This window comes from Jaculus jaculus, chromosome 1 (assembly GCF_020740685.1).
Source record: "Jaculus jaculus isolate mJacJac1 chromosome 1, mJacJac1.mat.Y.cur, whole genome shotgun sequence".
Lineage (NCBI taxonomy): Eukaryota > Metazoa > Chordata > Mammalia > Rodentia > Dipodidae > Jaculus > Jaculus jaculus.
Window position 1 is genome coordinate 325983956 of NC_059102.1, and position 12036 is coordinate 325995991.

The window sequence follows — 12036 nt, forward strand, 5'->3', positions numbered from 1 at the left end:
GGTGGTGTGGAGTCCTTGGAGTCTAATGTCAGAGATTCTTGGTTCTTTGCCTCTACCCGCAGAGGCCGGCTCCACGTGGCTCAGCAGGCTGTGTGAGCATCAGGCTGTGCATGTGGCTGTTAGTTGGGCTTCTCCCCATGGCTGGTGAATTGATGAATGAAGCCCCACAACCCAGCAGGCACTCATCTCGGGTGTCTTTGGCCTGAGGTCAGCTATCTGCCCACCAAGGAACCTGGTGCTATCTGGTTGGTGTACTCTGGAATCAGGTCTCCAACCCAGCTCTGCCTGTCCCCAAAGCCTGTCTTCTGACCACCACCTCAGTGTAGACCTTTCAGAGAGTTTATTTCATGATAGCTGAGCCCCCGTCCCACCCTCGTTGGCACAATAGTCTTTGATTCTGCAAAACAGAGGCAGACCATTTCAAAGTCATAGAAAGCAAACTGGGTTTGTTAAAGGTATCCTCAAGATCCCCTTGAAAGCTCACCATATTTCATAGAAGTTATAATTATTAAAGCCCATTTTCATCTCTTCTGCTAGCTTTAACCACCCACCTGTGATAATTTGGCACCGTCATATCTGAATGGGGTTGGCCCAGGGCAAAACTCATGTCTTTCTGGACATTTTAGGATTGGTACCCACAGCACACACCTGGCTTGCCAGTACCTACGGGTACACAGAACGGCTCTGCCCTGAGGTGGAGCATTTTCCATTTTGAAATGCCAAGGAGTTAAGAGGCTGTGCTTCTCCCTTCTAATTCTCTGTGCTCAGAAGCTTCTTCCTTACAGCCATCCTGTAGGATCCCCATGTCAGAGTTAAGAAATTTGGTTTGTGAAACCAGATACTCTTTTGTGGAGCCATTTTGCAGTTCATGATGACAGGTCCCTAAGTTCAGGAAGAAGGAAGAAAGTTAAAGCTAGTATAATTATCCAGACTAGCACGGTGGGGATGGGTATGTGGTGGTTTAAAGTGCTTGCTTACAAAGCCTGCTGGCCTGGTGTTGCAGTCAGGATCGCATTGTTGGTAGAAATCACTCAACCAAGAGCAGCTTGTGGGGGAAAAAGAGGTTTATTTTGGCTTACAGCCTTCAGGGGGAAGTATCATGATGGCAGGGAAAAATGACGACATAAGCAGAGGGTGGATATCATCCCCTGGCCAACATCAGGTGGACCATAGCAACAGGAGAGTGTGCCAAACAGGGGAAACTGGCTATAACACCCATCCCACCCCCAACTGTACACTGCCTCCAGAAGGCATTAATTCCAAAATCTCCATCAGCTGGAAACCTAGCATTCAGAACACCTAAGCTTATGGGGGACATCTGAATCAAACTACCACATTCTGCCTCTGGTCCCCATAAACTGATAACCATACATGATGCAAAATGCAATACATTCATCCAACTTTAAAAGTCCCCATGGTTTTTATCTATTCCAATGATGTTGATACATCCCCATAATTCAAGGTCTTCTAACTGAGCCATAATACCAAAAAATGACCTCAAAAAACCCACAGTGACACAGAATAAGCATTCACACTGCAAAAGATGGCAGTGGGCACAGCAAAGAAATACTCAAGCAATAACTGATTTAAACAGGGCGAGCACCAAGTTCTGTGGCTCCAAGTCCAACAACTCTAGCCAGTGACAAATCTCCAAGTCAATAACTCTAACCAGTAACAAGTCTGTGGAGTTCCAATTCTGCCCCTCCAGCTAGGCTACTCAGTCCTGGAAAACTTCATCAGGCCGGCAGCTCTCCTTATCAGCCATCTTGTGGTCCCGGCACCTCCACTGGGTCTCCACTGCAAGCCACGGTTCATCCTCATGACTCCATGGGGTCTCCGTGCAGGCATCCAGCAAACCTGCTTCACACTGCCCATGGCCATTTCCAAAACACAAGACCGTGTTGCAAACTCGATGACCCTCTCTTTCCTGCATTTCTTACAATACCAGGTAGGGTGCTAATTTGTTAATCCGGGGGGAATAAAGCAGACTTTGAAGAACAGGACACTTCTTGAGCACTCAGGCCTCCAAAAGAGTCTACAGTCTTCCTGTTGCCCCAGTGCAGGTCAGCTGGCCCAATCTTAAAGGTTGTAATCTCTCAAATAATTTGCAGGTGAATGGGCAGCAATTTAGGCCCAAAGATTTCGTTTATTTCTGTGCCATATCCCTCTCCTCATACCAGTTCATTTCTACACAAAACAACCCTGCACAACTTCTCAGGACATGGGCATAACTGCAAGCTTCCCACACAAACTGCCAGCCCAGTCCAAGCAACGCTTTTTCTCACCTTCATAAGCCAAACCTCACAGTCCATAGTTCTTACTGCATTCAGGCCTTTCATCTCTGACCAGAATAGTCCAGTCCATCAAGCTGTACTTACAGCACTGCAAGGCATCTCTTAGGCCAAGGTTTCAAAATCTCTCCACATTCCTCTTGAAAATCAGCTTCAAAAGGCCACAGCCACATAGGTGTCTAACAGCCATCCCACTCCTTAGTACCACTTTACTGTTGCAGTCAGGTTCTCATTGCTGGTAGAAATCACCCAACCAAGAGCAGCTTGTAGGGAAAAAAAGAGGTTTATTTTGGCTTACAGGCTTTAGGGGAAGCTCCAGGATGACAGAGAAAAATGATGACATGGGCAGAGGGTGGACATCACTCCCTGGCCACCATAAGGTGGACCGTAGCAACAGGAGAGTGTGCCAAGCACTGGCAAGGGGACACTGGCTGTGACACCCATAAGCCCATCCCCAACCATACACTCTCTTCAGAAGGTGTTAATTCCCAAATCTCCATCAGCTGGGAACCTAGCATTCAGAACACCTGAGTTTATGGGGAACACCTGAATCAAACTACCACACCTAGGTTCAATTTCCCAGCCACCCATGTAAAGCCAGATGATATTTGTTCACAGCAGCAAGAGGCCCTAGGTTGGCTTATCCCCCAAATATAGGTACAAGTAAATACAATGAAAATTTTGGGGGAAAAAAGGCTTGCATAGGGACAGAGAAGATACCCAGTATTGTCCAACAACCACATGCTTCAAAAAGGAATGAAGGACTGGGAAAATGGCTCAATAGATAAAGCAGTTGCTGGGTAAATATGAGGACTGGAGTTCAGGTACTTGGTACCCTGCATAAGTGCCAGAAGGGTGTGGTGGCCGGCCTGCAATCCCAGCACTTGAGAGGCAGAGACAGGAGAATCTCTGAGGCAACCGTCTAGCTATACTGGCTGTGCTTGAGCTGTGAGTGAACCTGACTCAATAAGTAAAGGGAGAGTGATCAAAGAAGACACCTGAGGGCTGGAGACATGGCTTAGTGGTTAAGCGCTTGCCTGTGAAGCCTAAGGACCCTGGTTCAAGGTTCGATTCCCCAGGACCTATGTTAGCCAGATGCACAAGGGGCGCATGCGTCTGGAGTTTGTTTGCAGTGGCTGGAGGCCCTGGCACGCCCATTCTCTCTCTCTATGTATCTGCTTCTTTCTCTCTCTGTCTGTAGCTCTCAAATAAATAAAAATAAATAATTTTTTTTTAAAAAAAGAAGACACCTAATGTTAACCTCTGGCCTCCACATATGCACACATGTCTACACACATGCATACATGTGCCCAACACCTATGAATGAGCATACACACATGTCTATAAACCTCCCCCCCCCACACACATGCAAAAAATAAAAAAAAAGACAAAACAAGAAAAAGAAAGCAGGGATGGACATTGAAGAACAAAGCTCTTGCACTTAGGGGCTGGCTTTCCACTGTTTTTCTTCTTGTGGTGCTGGGGATGGAGCCCAAGTTCACTCATGCTAGGTAAGTGCTCTACCACGAAGCTACCTTCTCAATCCTGTTTGATTGTTTTTTAAAAAAACCTCCCATTACAGGGCTGGAGAGATGACTTAGTGGTTAAGGCACTTGCCTGCAAAACCAAAGGACCCAAGTTCAATTCCCTCGTACCCACATAAGTCAGATGCCCAAGGTGGCGCATGTGTCTGGAGTTCATTTGCAGTGGCTAAAGGCCCTGGCACACCCATTCTCTCCGCCCCCCCTCTCTCTGCCTCTTTCTTTCTCTCCCAAATAAATAAATAATAATTTTCTTTTGTTGTTTGGTTGGTTTTTCGAGGTAGGGTCTCACTCTAGCTCAGGCTGACCTGGAATTCACTATGTAGTCTCAGGGGGGCCTTGAACTCATGGCGATCCTCCTACCTCTGCCTCCCGAGGGCTGGGATTAAAGGTGTGCGCTACCACGCCCGGCTAGATAATAATAGTTTTTTTTTTTTTTAAATTCCCATTACAGCTGCACTTCTACTTAGCTAACAGATTAACTAAGGAGCCAGGGTCCTGTGAAGTTCAGCAATCTCATGGCCTGACAAAAGCTGGAGGTGACCCTGGGGAAGAGGGATTAAAAAAAAAAAAAAATCCTAAAAGCTCTTCTGAGAAGAAGCGCATGCAAACACATTATGATGCTTACATTTTCTCTGCCCTACTTTTAAGGCATTACTACCCAGCAGGGAGCAAAATATTTGGTCACTTCATTTAGTTCATGTCCAGCCCTTTGGCTTCTGTGGAGCCCCCAGAGCAGCATTTCTGCTTCTGCACAGAGGCTGAGAAAGCATGTCACTGGTCTGTGATTCTGGCCCTTGGGGAACTTGGGTCCTGTGTCCCAAGTACTTCATGACCTGTATGATGCAGTCCTGCATGAGGACACGAGACCCATTTCGATTTCCTTCTTTTCATTTTTGGGATGGTGGGGATGGTACCCACATCTTTGGGCATACTAGACTAGTACTGTACCACTGAGATTCACCCCTGCTCCATTTAGACTTAAGATGCACTAAAGCCACAAATACTGCTGCACGTCCTGGCAGGTCCCTTTGAGGAGACAGGAGGGAATGGGAGTGGCCGGTCTCATATCTCACATTCTCCCTTCCTTCTGTCCCCTGGGCAGTCTGTCACAGCCATGACTGGTGTCATCTTGCTGGGGCTCTGCCACGTCTCCATGTGCTTTTACCCCTGTGTCACCTGTCTTCCCTGCCACACAGACACTAACTTGTCCTGATGTGGCGGCTTTCTCTGGGTTTATGGACTGCACAGGGATCACTGTATTTATGATTTAATTAGGGAGACTGAAGCATCCCAGCCACCTGTCCACTGCTGATCCAGGAGGAAACTCATTACCGTTCCGTCTACGGCAAACAAATTACTTCGATAATGAAACATCAGGGATGCCACAGCTGTGTTCAGCGTGGTTCAGGAATCATGACAGTTACAGTGGGGAAGGGAAGCAGTGGCATTTAGCGTGTGCTGTGGGCACCATTCCCTGCCTAGCTGCGGCACATCTTCCCCTGGCAGTGAGCCAATCCTCAAAGACAGGCTTGAATTCTAGAAGAGTCGAAGTCATGGGCACAGTTGGGTGACTGAGGGCTAACTTCTTCTGAGTTCACTCACATAGAAGTCCAAACAGAGGGTAGAGAACGTGTCTGTCCTACACATTAATGAGGACGTGTGTTCTTTACGATCCAGTGAGACACCCTCCTGGTTCTGAGATGCCCAGCGAGCTTGCAGTGCCTGCTTTACAGCCACACCACCTGATATGTGTGTGTGTGTGTGTGTGTGTGTGTGTGTGTGTGTGTGTAGGTGGAGGGAGACTGCTTACTAGAAAAAGAATTGTAGATGGGGAATGCTGAATGTATGCTGTTTTCAAGAACTCCTTCCCTTCCTTCCTACCTTCCTTTTTTCTTTCCTCCCCTCCCCTCCCCTTTCCTCTCCTCCCCTCCCCTCCCTTCTCTTTTTCTTTCCTTTCTGTCATTTTTCTTTTTGTTGTTGTTGTTGAGACAGGGTCTCATGAGGCCCAGGCTGGCCTGCACTCACTGTGTAACTACACAGGCCAGGCTGGCCTTGAACTCACCATATTCTACCTGCCTCGGCCTCCCAAGTGCTGGGATTGCGGGTGTCAGCCGCTACTCCTGGCTTGCGAATTCTTTTTAGAACCAGTGGCCACTAGTTCTGGTGGCTCATGCCTGTCACCTAGAGCTTGGGAGCTTGAGGCAGGAAGAGTGTTGAGAGTGAGGCCAACTTGGACTACAGAGCGAGAGCCTGTCTCAAAACAAACAAACAAAACAACAAAAAAACCAACAACAGAACACATGAGCCATTGAAGTGGAGGGGCGGTTCTGAGAGTGGAAGAGTGCAGTGGAGAAAGGGCAGGGAAGGGAGGAATGGGGAAGAATCAACCCAAACAATGTATTATGACAATATCATAAGGAAACCTGTGACTTTGTAAGCTAATTTAAAATTACTAATAATTAAAATTTTTAAACCAAAGTTCTTTTACTAGCTCATAGTTGTTGTTGTTTTTTATCTCTCTCTCTTCCTTTATTTTCTTTTTGAGGTAGGGTTTCACTCTAGCTCAGGCTTACCTGGAACTTACTCTGAAGCCCCAGGCCAGCCTTGAACTCACAGTGATCTTCCTACTGCCACTGTGCCCAGCTTTCTGTAGTCTCATGTTGTGAAATTTTATTTACTTTTGTCTTCAAAAACAACAGGCTTGTTGTTACATGTGCATGTTGTAGCATGTGTGGTGTGGTATGTATGTATTGTGTATGTAGACACACTCCTCATGCCCACCCATGTGTGAAGGCTACAGGTGAATGTTGAATGTCCTCCTCTATCACTTATAGGTGTATTTCCTTAGATGGAGTCTCTTTCTGAAAACAGAGCTGAGGTCTTTGTGACCCTCAGTGATTCTCTGATATCTGCTCCCCATAGTACTGGGGTTACAGGCATACATGGTCATGTTTAGATGTCTACATGGGTGCTGGGGAATCATGCTTGTGCAGCAAGCATGCTTAACTTATGAACCATTTTTTTTTCAGTCAAGATTAGTACTTTTTTTGCTTGTTTTTAATTTTTTTTTAATTTTAGAGGGAGAAAATTGGCATGTCAGGGCCTCAGCCACTACAATCGAACTCCAGATGCTTACGCCACCTAGTGGGCATGTGAAACATTGCACTTGCCTCACCTTTGTGCGTTTGGCTTACAGAGGATTTGGAGAGTCAAACATGGGAATCCTTAGGCTTTGCAAGCAAGCGCCTTAACTCCTAAGCCTTCTCTCCAACCCAGCACTAGTATTTTAAAATAACCATTTTTATTTATTTGAATGCTTGTGTGTGTGTGTGTGTGTGTGTGCCAGGACCTCTCACCACTGCAAATGAATACCAGACACTTGCACTATTTTTGTATCTAGCTTTTATGGGTACTGGGGAATTGAACCTGGGCCAGCTAGTTGTGCATATGAGCACCTTTAACCATTGAGCAATCTCTCCAGCTTCTAACAGCAGTATTTTAATATTTTTTTGCTTATTTTTATTTATTTATTTATTTTAGAATGACAGAGAGGAAGAGAGAGAGAGAGAAAGAGACAGAGGGAGAGAATGGGTGCACTAGGGCCTCCAGCCACTACAAATGAATTCCAGATCCATGCGCCAACTTGTGCATCTGGCTTATGTGGGTCCTGGGTAATCAAGCCCTGAACCCGGGGTCCTTAGGCTTCACAGGCAAGTGCTTAACCGCTAAGCCATCTCTCCAGCCCTAAAAGTAGTATTTTAATCAAAGCATTCAATGTCCATACAATTGCTAGTGGAAGTAATACTTCTGTTTTGTGGATTTACTACTGGACAACATGGATCGTTAAATATTATGAAGCTACAAAAACAAGAACCCAGCAAAGCAAAGCCAGACAAAACAACAAAAAGCAAATGGCTGTGACAAGGTAAATAGAAGAAGGCCAGACAGTATTAGGAAAAGCCACTGGCTGGGAGCCTGCTGGTGTGTGCCCAGAGGGCACTCAGACTCTGGTGGCTTTTGCTTCCTCTATTGGGGTTGGTTGGTTTGTTGGGTGGGGGGCTTGTGACACACCTTGAACAGACCCCTAACCTCCTGTCTCCTTTCTCTCCCTGGCTTCCTCACAGCGGGAGCGGCTGAGGAACATTGAGCGCATCTGCTTCCTGCTGAGAAAGGTCAGAGGTGTTTTATGCGGCCAGCCGAGAGGGAGGGTCACAGGGAAGGGGCTCAGGAGGCTCCTGTTCACTCAGGGAGGCCCAGGCAGCAGGGAGGGTGAGATGGGGGCGGGTGTCAGTTCTGTGGAAACCTCCGAAGGCAAGAGGAGCTAATTACAGGGGCGACCATCAATCAAGTGTCAGGAAGACACTGGTTATTTCCAGGTGCCTCTGGTTGGATTTCTAAGCTCTTTCTTTTAGCCTGGTGATGGATGGCACTTTACAGCCACTGCTGCCTGCTGGTCTTTGTTCCCATCTGGGCTCAGGGTTTTAATAACCCCTCCTGACTTGGGGACATTTTTAAACTGGATGTCGGGTGTCCTTTGAGGTTTGAGCCTGTCACTCAGCTTGGAGGTTCAATCCACAGGATCACTGGGTGTGTTGAAGGGGGCGGGGAGTATGCTGTTAAGGGGGAGTTCTACCATTTGGAGAGTTGTTTTGAATGGATGAGTAGTAGACAGACCATGGCTGCCCTGAGCTCATTCTGGAAGCGTGGTGTGTGTGTGTGTGTGTGTGTGTGTGTGCGCGCGTGTGTGCATGCACGTGCACATTCAGTCTGGGTATTTGACAGTTTGTAGACTCTCTCCCTTCTTAGTCAGGAATGTGTGTCAGCATAGCTTAGAGAACAGGAACTTGCAGATGAAATAAGCCATGCCCATGAGCCAAAAGTCACCTCTGACCGTTGTCCAGAGTGGCGGGAGAAGACCAGAGGGAGGCCACCTGTCAGCCCAAATACAGTTTCGTGAGCGCTGTGTGAGTGGGAGAGGCGACCCAGCACTGTGCCAGCATTGATGGGAAGGAGACAAGTCTTCAAAGTTTGGAAGATCTTTCTGTGTCTCAGTAATGACACCTTTCACTGGGAAAGAGCGCTTAATGCTGCAGAGTTATCTCTCCGTAATTACTTGTCCTTTAATGTTTTCTAAGAAACTCAGTATGTTAGAATTCCCCATCTTGTACGTCTCAGCAGGGAAGTCTCAGAGCTCAGATAAGACATGCGTTTGAAAAGACTAGTGATCCAAGGAGTAAAGAATGATTAAGAAAACAACATATAATTTGAATCGTGAATATGTAAATTACTTTGTGGATAATGTAGATATCTATAACCCACTCCACCCCCAATTCCGTACTCTCTGGTTTGTTAAGACAACACCTGAGTGATACTGACTGGAGCAAGATGAGATGAAAGCTTTGTCTCTTAGACTCCAAGTCGCCCTTCTGCCTGTCTTGAATATATCTCCCTGTATCCTCTGGCGCAGTGATGATTCACATCCATGACATTCAGCCTTGATCTCCTACTGTTGCCTGACCACAGACTGTTGGCCAGACAGCAGGCAGCGGCCCCTGTGGCTGCCTCTGTGTCAAGGTTTACTGCCCACAGCCTTATGTCCCAGGCTTACCCAAGGTCAGAGCTAAGGGTACAAGTAAGCAAGCTACACAGGAGTTAACATTTGCATTTGCAAATTTGCATGTGGTTTGCATATGTTTCTACAAGCAGGAACTAAAGCATTTTACTCAGGAAACATTGCACTCCAAGTACCTTTTCTCAGCTTTTCTCCTTTTCCCTTCCTCCTTCCCAGTAACTGCGTCTGCTGCTTCCATAAAGTTAATTAAGCACAGTGTCACTGCTCACTGTGGTGGGTTCCACTCGGGAAGACCAATCAGAGGACAAGGGCCGTACCATGACTCAAAAACCTCAGGCACCATTGCTGGGAGAGCATTGTCCTGCAGCTAGCACCTGGCAAGACAGAAACCAGCCAGGTGCCTGTTGCTTACTTAATTCCTTCTGGGAGTCTCCCTCCTACTCCAGCCCCTTGCCCAAGCCTGTCTGTCTGCTTCGTGGATGACTGTGTCACCTCCGTGTCTGTCTGTCCTGGATACCCGAGACTGTTTTCACGGACATTGTTGGCTCAGTGTGATTTCTTTCTGAATGTAGTGTCAAGTTGTTGGGACTCCTAGGTCTCCTAGGCTGTTGGGACCACTCAGGTTTTTTAGCTTGGTTCAGTAACTCTCTGGGCTGTGCTGTCATTGGGTACGAGGTGCGAGGTCTGCATCCAGCACTCAGCTCTGGTCTGTCAGTGATATGGCTCAGCTCACTATCATGTAAAGTGACACTGGGGGAAGAGGCGTGTGGAGTCTAATGAAGGCGCTCACTAAAAGTTTATCAAGTGAATGAATGAGTTCTGTTCTAGCCCTTCTCGTTGGGAGCCCTACCCCAATCATGAACAGCCCTACCCCAATCATGAACCTGCTCAGCTCCTTATTTTAGAGGTGCCAGGTCAACTCTGAATGTCCGTGCAGTACCGCACTTGCCCCCGATGTACATTCTGTAGTCTAAAGTCAATTTCAAATTTAACTCCATGTTATACTCATTTTTAAATTTTATTTTATTTTTTATATTTTTATTTTATTTTTCTGACAGAGAAGGAGGAAGAGAGAGAGAGAGGGAGAGAGAGAGAGAGAGGGAGAGAGAGAGAGGGAGAGAGAGAGAGAGAATGGGCACACCAGAGCTTCCAGCCACTGCAAATGAACTCCAGATGCACACACCCCCTTGTGGGTCCTGGGGAATCGAACCTGGGTCCTTTGGCTTTGCAGGCAAATGCCCTAACTGCTAAGCCATTTCTCCAGCCCAATATTCAGTTTTTTTAAATGTATTTTATTTATTTATTAGAAAGGGGCAGATAGAGAGAGAATGGGCATGCCAGGGCCTCTAGCCACTGCAAAAGAACTCCAGACACATGTGCCACCTTGTGCATCTGGCTTATATGGGTACTGTGAAATCGAATGTGGGTCCTTAGACTTTGCAGGCAAGTGACTCAACCGTTAAGTCATCTCTACAGCCTTGTATTCATTTTCACTTGGAAGTTTCTGTCTTACAGATTCCTCTGAACAATTCCTTCCTCTGTGCTCGTGTCCTTGGCCCTTTCTGGGGGTCAATATTTAGACCTCCTAACATCTCTCAGCTCATTCCGGGTCCTTCAGAACTGAAGGATGGTGGGGAAGTGTGCAAATACCTGCTTCCCAGTCCTGCTTGTCCCCTTAGAATCTGCATAGGACATGGGATGTACTGAGAATTAAGAGAGGTGATACATACTTGCAGCTCCCACGTGCTCAGCATATATACTAAATGTCATTGTCATCAACCTGCCCCTTCATTCCTCCTAAAAACCCGTGATAATGCCCGCATGCACACACGGGCTAAGATTATCCTGGCCCTGTGGTGCCCTCCAGTTATCTTAAGTCAGCGTCATGTGATGTTTTGGAGACAACTTCACCAAAGTAGGACAGCCTGGGCCTTTCCTCCTGTTACTCTTTTTAAATTTCAAAAATGTTCTTTGTTTATTTTCTATTTATTTATTTGAGAGCAGCATACAGACAGACAGAGAAAGAGGCAGAGAGAGAGAGAGAGAGAGAGACAAAATGGGCGTGACAGGGCCTCCAGCCACTGCAAATGAACTCCAGGTGCATGCATCCCCTTGTGCATCTGGCTTATGTGCCTGGAGAATCAAACCTGGGTCCTTTGGCTGTGCAGGCAAACACCTTAAGTGCTAAGCCATCCCTCCAGTCTCCTCCCATTGCTCTTACTTCAAATGGGCTGAGTTCTGATTCCTGAGCAATGAGAGCATACTGGAGATGTCAGGAAGGGCTGGTGAGTCTAGTTAACATCACGGCCTTCTGGGAACTATACCTTCCAAGAAATTTCTTGGAACTGGTCTTCCAAACACCCCAAAGTGTGATGCATCTCAGCAACAGCTTGTTGTTAAGCCTCCTCCTCCTCCTCAGCTTTCTGAGCAGAAAGGAAGGGATTTTCAAAGTGGATCCACTTTTAGCTATACAATTATCGGAAAATGTGTTCTGTGGGTAATTGTCTGAACTGTAGGGTGCTGGTGTCGACTTGTGCTTATGATTCATGTTTTGTGGCAAGAGCCTCAGGCTTCTTGCTCAGCCCTCCCCACCCAATGCGTAGTGGGCTCTGTGGCCTGCTGTGCCCTC

General features: G+C 47.0%; 1 protein-coding gene across 2 annotated transcripts in view; it reads left to right on the plus strand.

Annotated features, from left to right (window-relative positions):
• Cnih3 (cornichon family AMPA receptor auxiliary protein 3) overlaps positions 1 to 12036 on the plus strand; it is a 130556-nt gene that overhangs the window by 69559 nt on the left and 48961 nt on the right. For both annotated transcript variants that reach the window (XM_045142456.1, XM_004653250.2), the window contains one exon: positions 7960 to 8007. In XM_045142456.1, coding sequence (XP_044998391.1) covers positions 7960 to 8007 — 48 coding nt within the window. The remainder of the gene's footprint in view (positions 1 to 7959; positions 8008 to 12036) is intronic.